Below are 18,475 nucleotides of genomic sequence, written 5' to 3'. Positions count from 1 at the left end.
CCCGACCCCGGCGTGGTCCGGAGCCCTTGGCAGCCCCCCGCCCCCTGCTCCGCGGTGCCGCGCCCTGGCCCTTCCCCGACAGCGCCCCCCGCCCCCGGAGGTGAGCCTGGTCCCGCGGTTGGCCTCCCCTTCCCCACCTTTCGGAGGGGGAGGGCGACGGGCCAAGGGGTCACCCTGAGGGGCCGCTGCCCCGCTGGTACTCGAGGGGTCGCCTACGACTGATGGAGATACTCGGACGTCACTGCAGCTTCCACCGGGAAAGTCCGGACGGTCGGTCCTTGTGTCGCCCCCCACCCACACCCCGGAGCCTGTCAGAGAACGCCTCCTGCCAGGCTCCGCCGGTACGGATGGACGGAACTCCCGCCCGGTCCAGGAAGCGCTCGGAACCGCCGGCCACCCGCGACGGGGGGTCCCGGGTCCCACCGGCGGCCCGAAGGTAGCCCGCGGGCCCCCCCTCCCCGTCCGAGCCGCCTTCCCGAGGGAAGCTCGGCCGACAGGGGGCAGCAGCGTCCCACCGGAGCCTTCCACGGGCGGCATTCACGGGCGACCCCCGCCCCCAGATTTCACGCGCTGGGAACTCTAGGGAGGGGGGTCCGAGGTCTCCGGGCCGGGCTAAAGCAGGCGGAGGGGGCGCTTGGGAGGAAGACTCTCCAGTTCTCGGCGACAGCCGGTTCCCTGGCGAGGAGGGCGAGGCGACCCCCCCCCGGTGCCCCTCCCACAACTTGGATTTGATTGGGATGCAGGAGGATGGTTCAAGATTGAAGGCTTTTATATTATTACACATATTATTAATTATTATATTATTACACAATTAATTATTGATTGGCATATAAATCCAATAAATAAATAAATACAAATATTTTTTGTAATCATCGTGGTTGGCCTTATACTTTCCTGAATCATTTTTTGTTCTGATTTCAAAAACGGATGTAGTTTTTCCTGTATAGTTTCTCTGGAGCGTCATCATTATTATAAGGTATAGGAAACATACTGGCAACATTGAGAAAACAGTCATTATTTATCTCTTGTTTATTTATTAACTCGATTTCCTCACTGTCAAAGTAATTCATAACACGTAGAAATCTAAATTAAAAAAAACATATTCACATCCCAATATCTTAAAAAAACCTAGTCATTCACGTTCAGAGAAACAGACGTAAATTTTATTTTATTTTATTTGTTTTGTCAATTACATTTTGGTGGTATACACATATATAACAATGTTTATATCCATGATATGAGTAAGAGAGAAGCATGGGGACAGGGGACGGAAGGCACGCTGGTGCACTTATGCACGCCCCGCACTGACCTCTGAGGAATCGGGAGAGGTCAGCAGTGTATATATTATGGGTGAAGTTTTGGGGGTGAGGTGATAATACTACACTGATAGCGAATTCCAGGCATCAACTACTCGGTTGCTAAAGTCGTATTTCCTGCAGTTGAGTTTAGAGCGGTTTACATGGAGTTTGTATCTGTTGTGTGCTCGTGTGTTGTTGTGGTTGAAGCTGAAGTAGTCGTTGACAGTTGTTGAAATTACCGCCTGCATTGAAACTGTAAAACTCTATGAGAAACTTTACATGAGGGAGCAAAGCGAAGCAGATTTTTGGAATCGGTGCATCAAATTCCACAAAACAGATGTGTTAGCTTTGTGGATGATTTTTTTCTTTGTGTTGGCCAATGTTATTAATGTTGTAAATTAACTTATTTACTGGTTCGGTTCTTATTTACTGTCAGTTTGAACTGACACGGACTTCAGAGGAGAATCGGAACTGCAGAAAAAAACAATGGCTGCCCACCTGCCTTCCCTTGAGGACCTGTAGACTGCAGGAGTCCAAAAGAGGGCGGGGAAAATATTGACTGACCCCTCGCATCCTGGACACAAACTGTTTCAACTCCCACCCTCAAAACGTCGCTACAGAGCCCTGCACACCAAGACAACTAGACACAAGAAGAGTTTTTTCCAAACGCCCTCACTCTGCTAAACAAATAATTCCCTCAACACTGTCAAACCATTCACTAAGTCTGCACTACTATTACTAGTAGGTTTTTCCCAACATTCCTATCACCCATTTCCTTACACTTGTGACTATATGACTGTCACTTCTTGCTTGTATCCTTAAGATTTTTATTCATTGTTTCCTGATTGCTTATTTGACCTATGACAATCAAGTGTTGTATCTCATGATTCCTGACAAATGTCTCTTTTATTTTATGGACATGGAGAGCAAATCCCTTGTGTGTCCAATCATTTCGTTCTGTCCTATTCCATCCCATTCCAGACCAATGTCTCTTTTTCTTTTATGTCCACTGAGAGCATCTGCACCAAAGACAAATCCCTTGTGGGTCCAATCACACTTGGCCAATGGAGCTATTCTATTCTATATTCTATATTCTATATTCTATATTCTATATTCTATATTCTATATTCTATATTCTATATTCTATATTCTATATTCTATATTCTATATTCTATATTCTATATTCTATATTCTATATTCTATATTCTATATTCTATATTCTATATTCTATATTCTATATTCTATATTCTATATTCTATATTCTATATTCTATATTCTATATTCTATTCCATTCCATTCAAACCTACTCTCTTCTATATTCTATTCTATTCCATTATCCTAGTCTATAATCCATTGTATTCTCTATTCTATTCTATTTATATTATTGTATTACTTTAGTGTTGTAAGTCTGAAAGGTCAGCAAGGGGCGTGCGTGCCTAACCCTCCTTAGCTCCAATAGCCTGTATACCAACAGTGTTATTTCTTTGGACTCTACCAGTAGGTACTTGACAAAGATAAATAAATACATCAATAAATAAAAGTAGATAAATAAGCCGCCCTGAGTCCTTCGGGGAGTGGGGGGCATACACACATATCAATCCATCCACCCACGTCGTGAGGGGCGGGTGGGAGAAGCGCAAAGGCTCTCGGGGGAGGGGCGGGGAGGGTCCGGGGGAAGTGGGGAAAGTTCGGGGGAGAGCGGGCAGGGGACGGGGGTCTCTTTCCCAGCGACGCCCAGGTGGGCAGAGCGGGCGCAGGGCAGGGCAAGGGTTAAAGCGGAGGGGGGGCGAGCGGCTGGCAGGCGGAGCTGGGGAGGGGAGGGGGCGTCACCCAGTCAGCTGGTCGGGAGGGGGGCCGGACTTCCTGGCGCTGGGGTTCGTCAACAGCCGAAGCGGGCCGAGGAGGGGAGCGGAGAGCGTGAAAGAAGCACGCCGGAGTCCACGCAGCTGTGCCCACGCGCGAGGTGGGAGGGCCGGAGTGGTGGGTGTGTTGGTGTAAGATCGCTCCTGCCTGGTGGGGGGTCGCAGCCGCCCGCACCCCAGAGCGGTGGGGAAGGGGGGATGCCCCACGACCCAGCCCCGCCGTGCCCCACCCGCGCCGCCCCCTGAGCCCACCGCCCGCGTCGGGAACTGAGCGGGTGGCGAGCAAAGGAGCGCACGGAGCGAGCAGCCGCCGCCGCCGCGGGAGAAAGTTGCGGCGGGCACTGAAACAATGCGGGACGCCCGCCAGGCAGATGCCCCTTAAAGCTGGCATCGCCTCCGGGCCAGGGCGCACCGACCTCTCGCCAGCAGGAACGGAGGCGCACTGCCAGCGCCTCGGGGGATCAGCCGGCCGCCCGCTGCCGACGACCAGCAGGAGCGGAGGCGCTTTCCGGTGCCTCGGGGGTTCACCAGGGTCACCAGGCAAGGGGTCTTTGGGAGGGGAGGGGGCTGCCCTGTCGGGTTTTGCAGACTCCACACCTGCGGTTCTGGTTTCAGCCATGGCCCAGGGGCCTCCAGTTCAACAACCCTGCTAGCCCCTTGCACCTGGAGACCCCCACCCAGCGAGGACCATGAGCGTGGGCAAAAAGAAGAGCGGTTTCCAGATCACCAGCGTCACCTCAGATTACGAGAAGGCGGCACCGACCGGTGGAGACACCAAGGGCCCCTCTGCCAGGCCAGCGGATGAGCCCAGCCCGGTGGAAAACGGTGGGCACCACCCCAAAAACGGGCCCTTACATCACCCCTCCGTGGGTTCTCGGTTCCGGGTGGTCAAGCTGGACCATGGCTTGGGAGAGCCCTACAAGCGAGGGCGCTGGACTTGCCGGGATTTCTATGAGCAAGAGGTGGACCACCACCACCTCCACCACCTGGCGGGGCGGCTGGCGGACTCCAGCCGGCAGCCCCAGTCCTTGGACTCACGGCTGGAAGTGGCCGGCCTGCTCACAAAGCCATCGTCCTCGGCTTTTAGCCCCCAGATGCCACGCCGCGGAGGGCCCGGCCTGCACTCCCTGCTGGTCCTACCGATGCCCGCCGCCCCGGCCCACCAGGCTCGTTCTCTTGGGGGTGGTCTGCCTGTCCTCCGGCCTGGTAGGAGCCCCCCCAGCCTGGCCTCTCTCCATAGCAGCCGTGTCGTGGCTCCGGAGGACGGTGCACAAGAGCCGCCTGGCGCCATCCCCGTGGTGAGGGTGGACGAGCCCCTGATGCTGCCCAGAAGTGTCACCCAGCTGATGCCACGGGAGGCGGAAGAGCGGCACAAGGTGAGGAGGATGAGGGTGTGGGGGGGGGGGGTGTATTGTGAGCTGTAGAGAGGGGGGTCCTGCCCAAGCCCCTCTCCTCTTCTTCCCCAACTGAGGCTGGGAGGAGGTCCCCTTCACGAATGGCCTCTGGTTGACGCTGTCCGTCACTGCCACAATCCGTCTCCTTCTCCTCGGAGGGTGGCCTGTCCTCCTGGCCCCACAGAGACAGAGCCCCCCCATGTTCATGGGGAGGGATGGGCGGTGTGGGTGTGGGTGAATCCCTCGGGGGCGGAGAAGGGCCCCTCCTGCCCCTGTGTGCCCATCAAAGGAACTTGGCAATCCGTCGCCGAATACCCCCCACCGTCATCCCCTCTGCCAAGGGACGAGAAAGGGTCAGGAGACCTCCCTAAGACCTCCTCCTCCTCCTCCTGGGAAGAGACCCTCTCCAGCTGTGCCAGGGCAAAGAAGAGGGGAGATGGCAAGGGTGGGCAGCCTCTTAAGGTGCTCTTGGCCAGAGAGCGCTGTCCGCCTTGGGTCACAGTGGTCTCCTGTTGGGGTCAAGCTCGGTCCAAAGCTCTTCGGATGCCTTGGGAGTGCAGAGGGCGGGGGCACAAGGCCTGGGCAGGGGGAGAGGGTCTTGCCTTTCCCTGCCCTCCCCCCTCCCCCAGTGACCTGACTTTCCCCCTCCCTGTGTCCAGAGAGGGCCCGAGTAGAAGGTAGAACAGACCCAACTCCTTGCCCTCCCTGCCTGGGGATCCTCAGCTCTTTCTCTCCCCCACCTCCACGACAGGTTTTGCCCCGAGAGACCCGCTCACGCCCGTCTTCGCCTGCCCCCCTGCTATTCCGCGAAGCGAGCCCCCACCGGAGAACCTCGGACCCCTTCGGCGTGGCCCGCTTCAACCTGGCCCGCTCGGTGTTTGGCATGGGAAGCTCCCACGACAGCGACGACGACAGGTGGGGGCAGGAAGGGGGGCGGTCTGGCACGTGGGGGGGGGGTCTGTGTGTGGGGGCAAGAAGGCTTGTAACGCCCAGTGTGAGGAGGGGGAGTTTGGGTCTGAGCTTCCCCTCCTATGTCTCTGCCAGCCAGGCGCTTGGAGACTCCTGGTGGGCAAGGCGGGAGGCGTGTGGCGGGAGGGGGGGCGACACACGGGTGGAAAGGGGGCAGCCGTCCACGCGCTGGTAAGGGAGCCTTTGCAAGGAGGTTTTCCTTCGTGGCCCTCTGCACGCGCCCCGTGGCTTCTCTTGGCCCTCGCAGAGGGAGGAATGAGCGCAGTCCCCCTGTGCCAAGCCTTGGGCAACCGGAGCGATTGAGGAAGGAGGAAGGAGGAGGTGGGTGCGCGGGAGTGTTGCAAGCACGGGGGAGGGGGGGGGTCAGCTCAGCCAGCACACACACACACACACACACATATACACCCCTCGGAAGTGGCTTAGGGTGCTGCAACAGCCGTGGGTCGAGAGCCGTCGGGGCAGCGATTTCTGAGCCTGAACCAAATTCAGAGGTGGTTTCCTCACATCCTCTGTTCTGTCGACGCCCTCTGTGGCTCTGTGGCTTCTCGCTGGCGCAAACAATCGGTGTTCGGGGGGTGGGGGAGGGAGGAGCGGGTAGAATTCCAGGATCTGGCCCTCCCCTCCGGCCGCCTCCCAAGGAGTTGGGGCCTGCTCTCCCTCCCCCCCCAGCCCAGCGGCTGCTGCTATTTCCATCCTGGCGCAGTAGGGAGGACAAGGGGGGGCTGAGTGGGGCACAGAGGAGAGTCTATTTCGAGCCTGACCCACGGCAGCCCCTCCGGAGCTCTTCCGCAACTGGTTCAGGTGTCAGCAGCCAAGGGAGACCCCCCCCCCAACACACACACAAAGCCCAGGCCCCTGTTGGGTCTTTAGCCCACCAGGATAGAGCAGGAAGCGGCCTGAGAGGTCTTCTAGTCCAACCCCACTGCTCAAGCCGCCCAGAGAAAGAGGGAGGGAGGGAGCGAAAGAAAGAAAGAAAGAAAGAAAGAAAGAAAGACAAATGGAAAGGAGGAAGGGGCAATGGAGGCAGGGAGAGAAGGAAGGAAGGAAGGAAGGAAGGAACTAAATGAATGAATGACCCTGAATCCTTTCAGAAAAGCATCTGTCTGTTCTCTTCATAAAACCTCCAGGGATGGATCACCAGCTAATTGTCCTCATTGGAAGTTAGGAAGTGTCTCCCTATAATTCCAGGGGGTCTTTGGATTCAGTCCTGGCTGCACTGGAGCATTTCAGACCCCACAGTTTAGCTCGGGCGGAGTGGGGGCAACAGCCCTTCGATGGAGGCTCAAGGGGTTCTAGTAACACCCACACCCACTACTGGCACTTTGCCTGCTTCTGTCCCCCTGCCCTGGCAGGACCCTCCCCTCCCCCCTGCCAATTCATCCCCTCCCCTTTTAGCTAACCCCGCCCCCAGGTTGCTCAGAGAGCTTCCGAGAGCGCCCGAAGGGCAAAGCAGAGCCCCCCTGAGCCCCCCGTCCCATGCGAGACCCCTGCCCTGCTCGCTTGCTCCTCCTGCCCAGTCCTCTCTCGACTGGCCCCCTCTCCCTAGAAAGCTTCATGGGTTTATTCAGTTTTTATTCCATTTATTCCGTTTATTCCATTTTTATTCCATTTATTCCATTTTTATTCGGTTTATTCCATTTATTCAGTTTTATTCAATTTTTATTCCATTTATTCTATTTTTATTCAATTTATTCTATTTTTATGTAATTTTCCATTTATTCAATTTTTAATAAATGGAAAATAACTTTTCCACTTATTCAATTTATTCAATTTTTACTCAATTTATTCAATTTATTCAACTTTTTCTCAATTTATTCAATTTTTATTGTTTCATCAATTTTATTCCATTTATTCCATTTTTATTCCATTTGTTCAATTTTTATTCCATTTGTTCGATTTTTATTCCATTTATTCAATTTTCATTCCATTTATTCCATTTTTATTCCATTTTTATTCCATTTATTCCATTTTTATTCCATTTATTCAATTTTCATTCCATTTATTCAATTATTTATTCCACTTGCAGGCCACCCAGCTCCCGAGGGACTCTAGGCGGCTCACAGCCTGAAATTAAAACATGCAAATAATATGAAAACCTCTAAAAAGAATTTAAAAATAAAGAAAATCCCAACCGTTTAAAAACCATCCGTACCAGCGATGGCTGGATCATGCACACCATTTTAATGGGGACCACTATCAAAATACAGCACACGCCCGCACTCACTCACACACGCACACACACCGCTAATTCAGTCTAGCACCCACTTACATTCCTCCCAGGGGTGACTCTACTATTCTTAGCCGTGTTAAGTGTGTGTGTGTGGAGTGGGGGGGGGCAGAGCAGGGAAGGAATGAGAGGAGGGGGTTAAACTTCAGGCCTTGGCAGGGTGGGTGGGGGGGGTGCCCAGAATAAATCCTTGCAAGAGGCTGGCACAGCCGGTTTAGGGCTTAAGAGATGGGCACCGGAGCAAGGCCGGTGTCAGGTGGCCGGAAGCACTTTCCCTGCCAGCTCTGCCCGTGTGGGGGGGAGGGGGGCAAACGGCTCCCCGTGTGACCAGCAAATCTCGCCCTGTGCCATCACCCCTGCCCAGGAGGCATGATTGGGGTGATGCCAGCACTGCCCAGCCTTTCCGGGGCATTATTGGCCTTGGAGGTCCGGCCGTGGGCTGGGGGTTTGCATGGGGTTCATGGAGAAAAGCCGGAGGTGGCAGAGGGGCCGTCCCACCCCCACCTTCTCCTCTGCAGGGAATAAGTTCGAGGGTCACACTAGTCTAGTGCAAGACTGGACTGCTATTGGACTAGCGTGATGTCTCCTGCCCCAGCACAGGGTTGGACTAGATGACCTGCAGGGTCCCTTCCAACCACCACCACAACAACAACAACAATATTAAGGGGTGCGTGTGTCGAGGCTCAGCTCAGCGAGTGGCCAATAGGGGGCGCTGTGAGGGAGGAGGCTCTGAGCATCTTAACCAGGGGCAGATTGCTACTGCTGCCACACTGCGGGCACAACTTCGAGTGTGTGTGTGTGTGTGCGAGCGTGTTTTTGCCTCTGCATATGTGCAGGTTCTGAAACCTCCCGAGGGTTTTTTTTTGCAGCCACACATGCGTGAAAGCAAAAATGGCCGAAATCTCACGTGTGTGCATGTCCCCTCGCGAGATTTTGCTCACGCGCATGAGCAGGAAGGAAAAAACCCACGCCTGTAGCGCTGCCACCGGAGACGTTGCGCGCAAATTTCACCATCTGGCGGCCGCTCCCGGACCTTGTAAAAACACTTGCGCTGAACCAACTGAACCGCAAAATAAACCAAATTTTTTTGGCTGGAGCAAATTTAGGCTGTTGCCCAGTTGCAGTTTACACGCAGTCCTTGACTCGCGACCGTAATCGAGCCCAAACATTTCAGTTGCTAAGTGAGACGTTGGTGAGAGTCAGTCTCTGCAGTTGTTAAATAAACAACATGGTTGTTAAGTGAATCTGCCCCCCTCACCGGCTTGGCGCACTGAGAAGGTCGCGCCTGGGGATCATGCAACCCACACGACCGTCATAAGTGTGAGTCAGTTGCCAAACCCGTGAAATTGGATCAGGCGACCCTGGAGAAGGAAACCGACGGTCGCTAAGTGTGAAAAACGGTCCCCAGTCGCTTTTTCCCCCAGCGCCATTGTAACTTTGAATGGTCACTGAATGAAATGTCCTAAGTTGAGGACTACGTGTAGTGTGGGCGCAAAGACCCCTCGAACCCCCCCACCAGTTAGCTCAGCCAGCCTAATGGGAGCTCCCATGGGGGGGAGGGAGGGAGGTTGCTCCGTGGTGCAGTGGTTAGAGCCTTAGAGCCTCGGTGACGCAGTGGTCAAAGTGCAGGAGTTTGGCAGATCGAGGCTCAGGAGGCTCCAGGTTGACCCAGCCTTCCATCCTTCTGAGGTGGGTCAAATGTGGACCCAGATTGTTGGCGGCAAGAATCTGACTCCATCCATCCATCCACCCATATCTGTATATCATCTATCTATCCATTCATCCATCTATTTCTCTATCTATCTAATCTAATCCACCCATCCACCCATCCATCTCTATCTCTCCCCACCGGCTCCAGGTTGACTCAGCCTTCGGTCCTTCCCAGGTGGGTCAGACGAGGACCCAGACTGTTGGGGGCCAAAGAGGGTGAATCTCTAAACCGCTTGGAGGGGGCTGGGAAAGCACCGCAAAGTGGCGCATGAGTCCAAATGCTCCTTCCTAGAGTCTCCTCCCTTGGCCCCATGGATTTATCAGGTCTGCCAAGGATGTCTTGGTCCGTTGGCGCCATTTCCCAGGGTGGCATTGGGGACACCTCCTTCAAGGGTGTGTGTGTGTGAGATGGGTTATGCAATGCGCTTGGACTCCTTTCCCTGTTCCCGTGACAACGGCCCCCCCTGGCGCCCCCCCCCCTGTGCCTGGACCGGCATAAACAGAGGTGGCTAGTTTACAAAGGCTCCTTTGTGCCCCCACCGCAGCCTCCTGGGCCACATCTGAGCCAAGGGCGAGAGGGAGGGGGAGGGCCAGCGGAGGTCCCACCGCCACTTCCGTCCTGGGTGAGGGGGGGGCTGGACGGAAGAGAGTGCGTGGGCACAGCAGGGCCGCCCTGGCATTCCAGCCAGCGTGGGCATCTGAGGCCCCCCATGGCTGGCTGGCTCCGCTCTCTCCCGAGGTTGGGAATGGGGTGCACTCTCCCCCCCACTTGCACCCCAGCCAATGAGAGTGAACGAGAGGGGGCCGAGAGCCTGGCACAGAGATGGCTATTTATGCCCTGCCAGGGCGGCGAGTGCTCGTCGCCAGCCGCGGCGGAGGAAGCTGGAGGGGCTCCCCTCCGTCCTTTCCTCCCCATGGATTGCGAGGTATAGAGGAGGCTCAGAAGGGCCAGGGAGGGGTGACCGGAAGACCAAAGGAAGTTGGCTTTGGGGCTGCCCCACCACCGCAGAGGGCTGGAGGCAGGAGAGGAGGCCAGGGAGATGTCCCTCGATCGCCGACAGGCATCCGTCCGGTCCCTGGTGACCGCTTACGAGTCTCGGTGGGAGCCCCCCGGCTGTGGCTGTTGCCTGCTCCCTGCTCCTGGGCCCCGGCAGAGGAGGGGCTGCTGCACCCCTCCACCTTCGCCTAGGGACGCCTCCCCGGTGCGGGAGAGGAAGGCCACCACGTCCCCGCCGGTGCCCCGAAAACCAAACCACTGCCGCCAGAAAGAGGCTGACCAGAGGCTGGTCTCCCTCCTGCTGGTCCTCCACAGGTAGCGGGGAGGGTCCGGGCTGTGGGTAGGGAAGGGAGGGGGGCTCAGGGGCCGGAGGAAGGAAAAGAAGCTGAGGGTCTGTGGTGGAGGGGCTGGGGGGCTTCTCGACTCTTTAGCTGGCCTCCGGGGGGGGGATGTTGTGTGGACCTACAAAAGGGCCAAGCAGGGCGTGGGAATGACAGGGATTGTCTCGAGAAAGGGGAACCTTTGTCACTGGGGGTAGAAAGGGTCCTCCTTGGTCCCCTCTGAGCTGGATGGGTCTGCTTGCCGACATCTCGTGACCCAACTAGTGAACGCCATCAGTGCTAGGAAGCGTTTTTAGAGAGGAGGAGGAGGAGGAGGAGGAGGAAGACATCTCGTCACCCAACTAGGGAACATGGTCAGTGCTGGGAGGGAGGAGGGTTGGGGAGGAGAGGGAGGACTGTGGGATCCTTGGTGCTCTCTGGACCTGGTTAGGGTTTTATCCTCCAGGCCCAAACTGATGGACTTCCCCAGTTGGGTCACAAAACATCTGTTCGTCCTTAAAACAACAGGACGCCCCATGGAGAAGCTTCCCTGGAGCTCTGCAAGTTTAGCCAGGCCCAGCTGGATTCCTCAGGTGGAGGGGGGGAGGGACGGAGGGAGGGGCCAGACCCACACGAACCCCTCGTGCACAGGTGGTATGTCTGGCTGGGCTGACCTTTTGTCCCACCTGCTGGGGCCGACAAATGACACGTGCCATCAAGGGTCCTGATGCACTGGGACTTGGAGCCCTTTGGCTCTGGGATCTCTTTCATTCTTTCTTTCTTTCTTTCTTTCTCCTTCCTTCCTTCCTTCTTTCTTTCTCTATCTCTCCTTCCTTCTTTACTTCCTTCCTTCTTTCTTTCTTTCTTTTTTTCTCCTTCCTTCCTTCCTTCCTTCCTTCTTTCTTTCTCTATCTCTCCTTCCTTCTTTACTTCCTTCCTTCTTTCTTTCTTTTTTCTTTCTCCTTCCTTCCTTCCTTCTTTCTTTCTCTCTCTCCTTCCTTCTTTACTTCCTTCTTTCTTTCTTTCTTTCTTTCTTTTTTTCTTTCTTTCTTTCTTTCTCCTTCCTTCCTTCTTTCTTTCTCTATCTCTCCTTCCTTCTTTACTTCCTTCCTTCTTTCTTTTTTTCTTTCTTTTTTTCTTTCTCCTTCCTTCCTTCCTTCCTTCTTTCTTTCTCTATCTCTCCTTCCTTCTTTACTTCCTTCCTTCCTTCTTTCTTTTTTTCTTTCTTTCTCCTTCCTTCCTTCCTTCCTTCCTTCTTTCTCTATCTCTCCTTCCTTCTTTACTTCCTTCCTTCTTTCTTTCTTTTTTCTTTCTCCTTCCTTCCTTCCTTCTTTCTCTCTCTCCTTCCTTCTTTACTTCCTTCCTTCTTTCTTTCTTTCTTTTTTCTTTCTTTCTTTCTTTCTTTCTTTTTTCTTTCTCCTTCCTTCCTTCCTTCTTTCTCTATCTCTCCTTCCTTCTTTACTTCCTTCCTTCCTTCTTTCTTTCTTTTTTTCTTTCTTTCTTTCTTTCTTTTTTTCTTTCTCCTTCCTTCCTTCCTTCCTTCTTTCTTTCTCTATCTCTCCTTCCTTCTTTACTTCCTTCCTTCCTTCTTTCTTTCTTTCTTTCTTTCTTTTTTTCTTTCTCCTTCCTTCCTTCCTTCCTTCTTTCTTTCTCTATCTCTCCTTCCTTCTTTACTTCCTTCCTTCCTTCCTTCTTCTTCTTTCTTTCTTTCTTTTTTTAGTTTTCTTTCTTTTTTTTCTTTCTCCTTCCTTCCTTCTTTCTTTCTTTCTTTCTCTATCTCTCCTTCCTTCTTTACTTCCTTCTTTCTTTCTTTCTTTCTTTTTTCTTTCTCCTTCCTTCCTTCCTTCTTTCTTTCTTTTTCTATCTCTCCTTCCTTCTTTCTTTCTTTCTTTCTTTCTTTCCCAAACAATTATAGGATGGTAACTTGTATAAATAAAAACATTAGAAAAGTAATGATAGAAGACAATAGGCCGGCCAGATAAGAAATTACAAGTTGGATTATATTATTTATTTATTTTATTTTAATTTTTTTTATTTTTGTCAATCAGGTATAGGATAGTAGTTTATATGAGGACAATAGAAAAGTAGGACAGGGATGGTAGGCACAGTGGTGCGCTTATGCACGCCCCTTACAGACCTCTTAGAAAGGGGGAGGGGTCAATTGTAGATAATCTAAGGTTAAAGGCTTTGGGGTCAGAGTAGAAACCACAGAATCAGGTGGGGCATTCCAGGTGTTGATGACTCTGTGGCTGAAGTCGTATTTTCTGCAGTCAAGTTTGGAGCAGTTTACATTGAGTTTGAATCTATTACGTGCTTGTATGTTGATGTGGTTGAAGGTGAAGTAGTTGTTAACAGGAAGGAATTTTGGTATATGATTTTATGAACTAAACTCAAAACGGAGACGAGGGAGTTGTAAGTTGTCTAATCAAATAACCTCTTTTTTTTGAGTATACGTTTTTTATTTTTCTGCGCCTTAAAACATACATAAATTAAAGCACATATATCATCATAATCAATCATATCTAAGAATACATGTGTATCTATATTTAAATAATAATAATAATAATAATAATAATAATAATAATAATAATAATAGATTTGTATCCCGCCCTCTGCGTATAATGGCAAATAGATCTAAAACCTCTTACATAATAAATTCATTATTCAAACACTGAGTTGTGTCTAGAGACGAAAGAAAGACTAAATCAGTCTGGAGAGCAAAATAAAGAAACGTAAGAAAAAAGATCAGAATAAAAGATAAATTCAAAATACACATTTTTTTCCACTTCTAATAATCATTTTTCTTACCTCTTAATTCCTTTAAATCTGTGTTACATAGTTTAATCAAATGCTGCCACCATTTCTCCTTTTTTGTCATCTAGGTTTTTACGCACTTATTTCTAATTCCTTTAAATTGCTTTCATAATATTTATAGATTTAATCATTTTCCTTTTCAACCCATTCATAAAATTCAAAGAATTTCAGGTCTGGCAGAGTCGGGGGTTTTGTGGTGGGAAGAGTAGCCAAGGACCCTTCTGGTGAAATAGTTCTGGACTCTCTCGGTTGTGTTGATGTCAGAGATGCAATGTGGGTTCCAGACAGGCCAGCTGTATTCCAGGATTGGTCTGACAAATGTTTTGTACACTCTGGTTAGCAGAGAAGAAGCTGCGAAGGACGAGGTGGACAACTCTTAAAGCCTTTTTGGCAATGTTGTTACTGTTCCTATTTGAGCAGGGGGCTGGAATAGAAGACCTTCAAGGTCCCTCTTCTGTGTTGGCCCAGCGGGAAAACCTTAAGCGGGAGGGGGCAGTGGCAGGACTGCAAGGGAGGGGGCTCCTGGCACAAGTCAGGGCAGGCTCCCCATTTGGGGGTCAGTCTTATTCATCGGTACCCCCCCTTCTCTCTCTTTCTCTCTCTCAGTGGAACCAATAGCAGCATGATTGCGATCGACAACAAGATCGAACAAGCCATGGTGAGTCCAGGGACGGGGCAGGAGGGGTGGTGGCCCCGGGCAGAGGGTGGCACAGTCTTTGGTGGGCATAGATGGGCTGCGGGAGCCAAGTTCGAGAGGCGGCTTCTGCCCGGGAGCAACCAGAGGCCCAAATCCATTTCTCAGACAACGTTTCTGGATGTGTCTTTGGAGACTCTGAGCCATCCAGGTCATAAACGGCTGTCCCAACAAGGCAGCTGGACTTTGTTGATCTTTCTCTTTCTTTCTTTCTTTCTTTCTTTCTTTCTTTCTTTCTTTCTTTCTTTCTTTCTTTTTTTCTTTCTTTCTCTTTCTTGCCTTCCTTCCTTCTTTTTCTCTCTCTCTCTTTCTCCTTCCTTCCCCCTTCCCCCCTCTCCCTCCCTCCCTCCCTTCCTTCCTTCTTTCTTTTTCTCTCTCTCTCTCCTTCCTTCCCCTTCTCTCATTCATTCTTCCTTCGTTCCTTCTTTCTCTCTCTCTCCTTCTCCTCTCTTCCCCTCTCCCTTCCTTCCTTCCTACCTTTCTTTCTTTCTCTCTCTCTCCTTCCTCCCCTCTTTCTTCCTTTCCTTCCTCCCTCCCTCCTTTCCCCCTCTCTCTCCTTCCTTCCCTTTTCTTTCTTTCTTTTTCTTTCTTTCTTTCTTTCTCTCTCTCGCCTTCCTTCCCTTTTCTTTCTTTCTTTCCTATTATTTTGACTTATTTGCCGCCCAACTCCCTGAGCAGTATAGGCAGCTTACAGCCCAATACAGATGTAAATAAAATATAACAAAAACTTCCTAAAACCAACAAAAAGAAAGTAAAAACAACTAGAAAGTCCAGCTGCCTCTTAGAAAAAAGCACCTTTGAGGTTGGTCTGGATCGCGATGGTCGTTGGCCGGGCAAATCCCAGTCACCAATTCCCTCCAGAGTTGGTAGTGGTGTTCCAGGGCTTTGCCAGAGGCCGAAGTTGCTCCCAGTGGCAAATTCCGCTCTTTGTAGCTCCTGCCCAGGAGAGAAGCTGTAGCAGCTGGCTAGAGTAAACTCCCGAGTCCCGTTGGGAAGAGCCCGCAGGGGGCTATCTGTCAGGGAGGCTGCGGAGGGCCATCAGCTAACAATCCAACTTTATCAAAACGGCCAGGTCCAGCTTGATGAGCATCGCAAACAACTGAGTCAGTGACCCCCTTTTGGCTGTAGAATCAAGATCCCATGGAGTGTTGATCCCATTTGATAAAAGAGTGACCACTGCGTCTGGTTTTGGTCACTGTGCTATATAAAAATAGAGAGATTAGGACTCTGGAAAGGGTGCAGAGAATGGGTGCAGGAACTGGGTATGTCTACTTAATGAAAGGAAGGATAATAATAATAATAATAATAATAATAATAATAATAATAATAATAATAATAATAATAATTGCACAGACTGACTACAAGCATAGACACGATGCTGTGGCACAGATGATCCACTGGAACTTGTGTCAGAACTGCCGTTTACCAGTGGCAAAGAATTGGTGGGATCATAAGCCCGAAAAAGTGGTCGAAAATGAGCAAGCAAAACTACGGTGGGACTTCCGAGTGACCAAATTCTGAAGCATAACACACCAGACATCCTGATTGTGGAGAAAAAGAAAGTATGGATCATGGACATCGCAATCCCAGGAGACAGCGGAATTGAGGAGAAGCAGCTAGAGAAATTAGTGAAATACGAAGATCTAAAAATCGAGCTGCAACGACTGTGGCATAAGCCCGTGAAAGTGGTCCCAGTGGTCCTTGGCACACTGGGCGCAGTGCCAAAGGATCTCAGTGGACATTTGAAAACCATCGGAATTGACAAAATCTCCACCTGTCAATTGCAAAAGGCTGCTTTACTGGGATCGGCAACCATAATTCGCCGCTACATCACGCAGTCTTAGGTGCTTGGGAAGTGTCCGACTGGGGATGAAATACGAAATCCAGCATAGTGATCTCGTTTGCTGTGTTGTATTGTTGATTTAATAATATTAATAATATTAATGTCGATAATATTCATATTTATAATATTCATATAATATTGATAATATTAATAATATTAATAATAACAACAGAGTTGAACAAGGTTGACCACAATCTACTAATCTACAAACTAGAGAAAAGTGGGATGGACAGCAACACTACCAGGTGGATTGGCAACTGGCTGACCAACCGGACCCAACAAGTAATCCTCAATGGGTCCATGTCCACATGGAGAGAGGTAGGCAGCAGGGTACCACAGGTGTCAGTCCCAGGCCCAGTACTTCTCAACATGTTCATTCATGGCTTAGATGGGGGAGTAGAGAAGGGGAACTAATCAAATTCTCAGATGACACCAAGCTGGTGGGAGTGGTCAGTACCCCAGAGGACAGGCTCAGAATCTAGAAGGATCTGGACAGACTTGTACAGTGGGCCAAAAACAAACAAAATGAAGTTCAATGTAGAGAAAAGCAAAAATCCTGCACCTAGGTAAGAACCCCCCCCCCCAAAACATACATACAAACTGGGTGAAAACCCACTCAATAGCAGTGAAAGTGAGAGAGATTTTGGAGTCTTGGTGGACAATCAACTAAACATGAGCCAGCAATGTGCAGTGACAGCTAAAATAAGCCAACACAGTCTTGAGCTGCATAAACAGAGGAATTCGCTCCAAGACGAGGGAGCTGCTCCAATAGTCAACTAAGGGGGCTGGGGGAGACAGGAGAGCAGCCTTCCAGTAACTCAAGGGGTTTCCCCAAAGAAGAAGGAGTCAAGCTATTCTCCAGAGCCTCTGAGGGTAGGACAAGAAGCAATGGGTGGAAACTAAACAGGGAGAGAAGCAACTTAGAACTCAGGAGGAATTTTCCTGACAGTCAGAACAGTTGATCAGTGGAACAGAAGGTGGCCTCCAGAAGTTGTGAAGGCTCCAACAGGGAAAGTTTTTAAGAAGAGGTTGGAGAACCATCTGTCTTAAGTAGTGCAGGGGTTTTCTGCCTAAGCAGGGGGTTGGACTAGAAGACCTCCAAGATCCCTTCCAACTCTGTCATTCTGGCTCAGTTGAGACGGGATGACAGAGCCGGCCTGCTAATGTGGTGTGGGGAGGGTCTGGCGCTGTGGGGTCTCTGAGGATGAACCTTACCGCTCTTCCTCCTTCTGCTTCCCCAGGACCTGGTCAAGAGCCACTTGATGTTCGCCGTGCGGGAAGAAGTGGAAGTCCTGCGGGAGCAGATCAAAGAACTGTCAGAGCGCAAACGCCGCCTTGGAGCAGGAGAACAGCCTCCTCCGCTCCCTTGGCCAACGCCGACCACCGCTGCCCCCGTTCAGCTGCACGGAAACAAGCCTCCTAGAGGCTCCGTCTGACCCCGGACGGACGGACGATGGCCAGAGAGCTGCCGCTTCTGCCGCCGACCTACCGACCCACTAAAGACCTCCGCGCTGCTCGCCAATGCAGAGTCCCGCTGATGTGAACTTGCCTCTTTGGGGGTGGAGTGGGGGGGGACGTGCACACCTGTGTGTGTGCGTTTGTGAAACCAGCCTTTGGGGTGGGGAACTGGGCTACTAACACACCTATGTGCCTTCCGGGGGTGCAATTTCACCCTGCTGCAGCTCCGAGAGGAGCGAAATACTGTATATATACACACACAGGGATCCAAATTGAGCCTCGGAATTGGGGGCTCCTCCCTCGCAGGGATTTTTGCTCCCCTAACCTGGGGGGGGCAGAATTCTGCACTTGCCTCCCTGAGACTGAAGAGGGAGGGGGCTTCTTTTAAAGGTACTACAGACACAGTTCAAACATTGGGAATGCAGGACTGTGCAGAGCTGGCAATACTTTTATATACCCAGGGCACATTTTGGCAGTATTTCAGGTTATTATTAAAAGTCCCTAAGCTGTTCAAAGCCACTCGCAGAGTCGTGTGGTGTGTGACCTGTGGGGTGTTCAGTACAGTTCTGGTCTCCACAATGCAAAAGGGATGTTGAGACTCTGGAAAGAGTTCAGAGAAGAGCCACAAAGAGATTTTAGGGGACTGGAGGCTGAAATCTACAAAAAGAGATGGATTAAATTGAACAGGTCCAAAGACGGGCTACAAGAATGGTGGAAGGTCTTAAGCATAAAACGTATCAGGAAAGACTTCATGGACTCCATCTGTAGAGTCTGGAAGACAGAAGGAAAAAGGGGGGACCATGATCGAAACATTTAAATATGTTAAAGGGTTAAATAGGGTTTAGGAGGGAAGTGTTTTTAACAGGAAAGTGAACACAAGTACAAGGGG

At 51.2% G+C, this 18,475-nt stretch overlaps 1 protein-coding gene across 2 annotated transcripts; it reads left to right on the top strand.

Annotated features, from left to right (window-relative positions):
- The first annotated feature begins 3,142 nt into the window (after positions 1-3,142).
- Positions 3,143-18,105, top strand: TSC22D4 (TSC22 domain family member 4). Of its 2 annotated transcripts, XM_070767212.1 has the most exons (5): positions 3,143-3,261; positions 3,776-4,536; positions 5,306-5,469; positions 14,198-14,249; positions 17,370-18,105. In XM_070767212.1, exons 2-5 carry the CDS (start codon positions 3,850-3,852, stop codon positions 17,562-17,564), a joined length of 1,098 nt encoding a protein of 365 aa, XP_070623313.1. In that variant the 5' UTR covers positions 3,143-3,261; positions 3,776-3,849; the 3' UTR covers positions 17,565-18,105. The 2 variants fall into 2 exon arrangements, with proteins under 2 accessions (XP_070623313.1, XP_070623314.1); XM_070767213.1 differs by lacking the exon at positions 17,370-18,105 and adding an exon at positions 15,639-16,129 and having other exon boundaries at positions 3,187-4,536.
- The last annotated feature ends 370 nt before the right edge of the window (positions 18,106-18,475 follow it).

This window comes from Erythrolamprus reginae, chromosome Z, assembly GCF_031021105.1.
Source record: "Erythrolamprus reginae isolate rEryReg1 chromosome Z, rEryReg1.hap1, whole genome shotgun sequence".
Classification (NCBI taxonomy): Eukaryota; Metazoa; Chordata; class Lepidosauria; order Squamata; family Dipsadidae; genus Erythrolamprus; species Erythrolamprus reginae.
The sequence above is the reverse complement of the archived record's forward strand: the minus strand, read 5'-3'. Positions and strand labels throughout refer to the sequence as shown.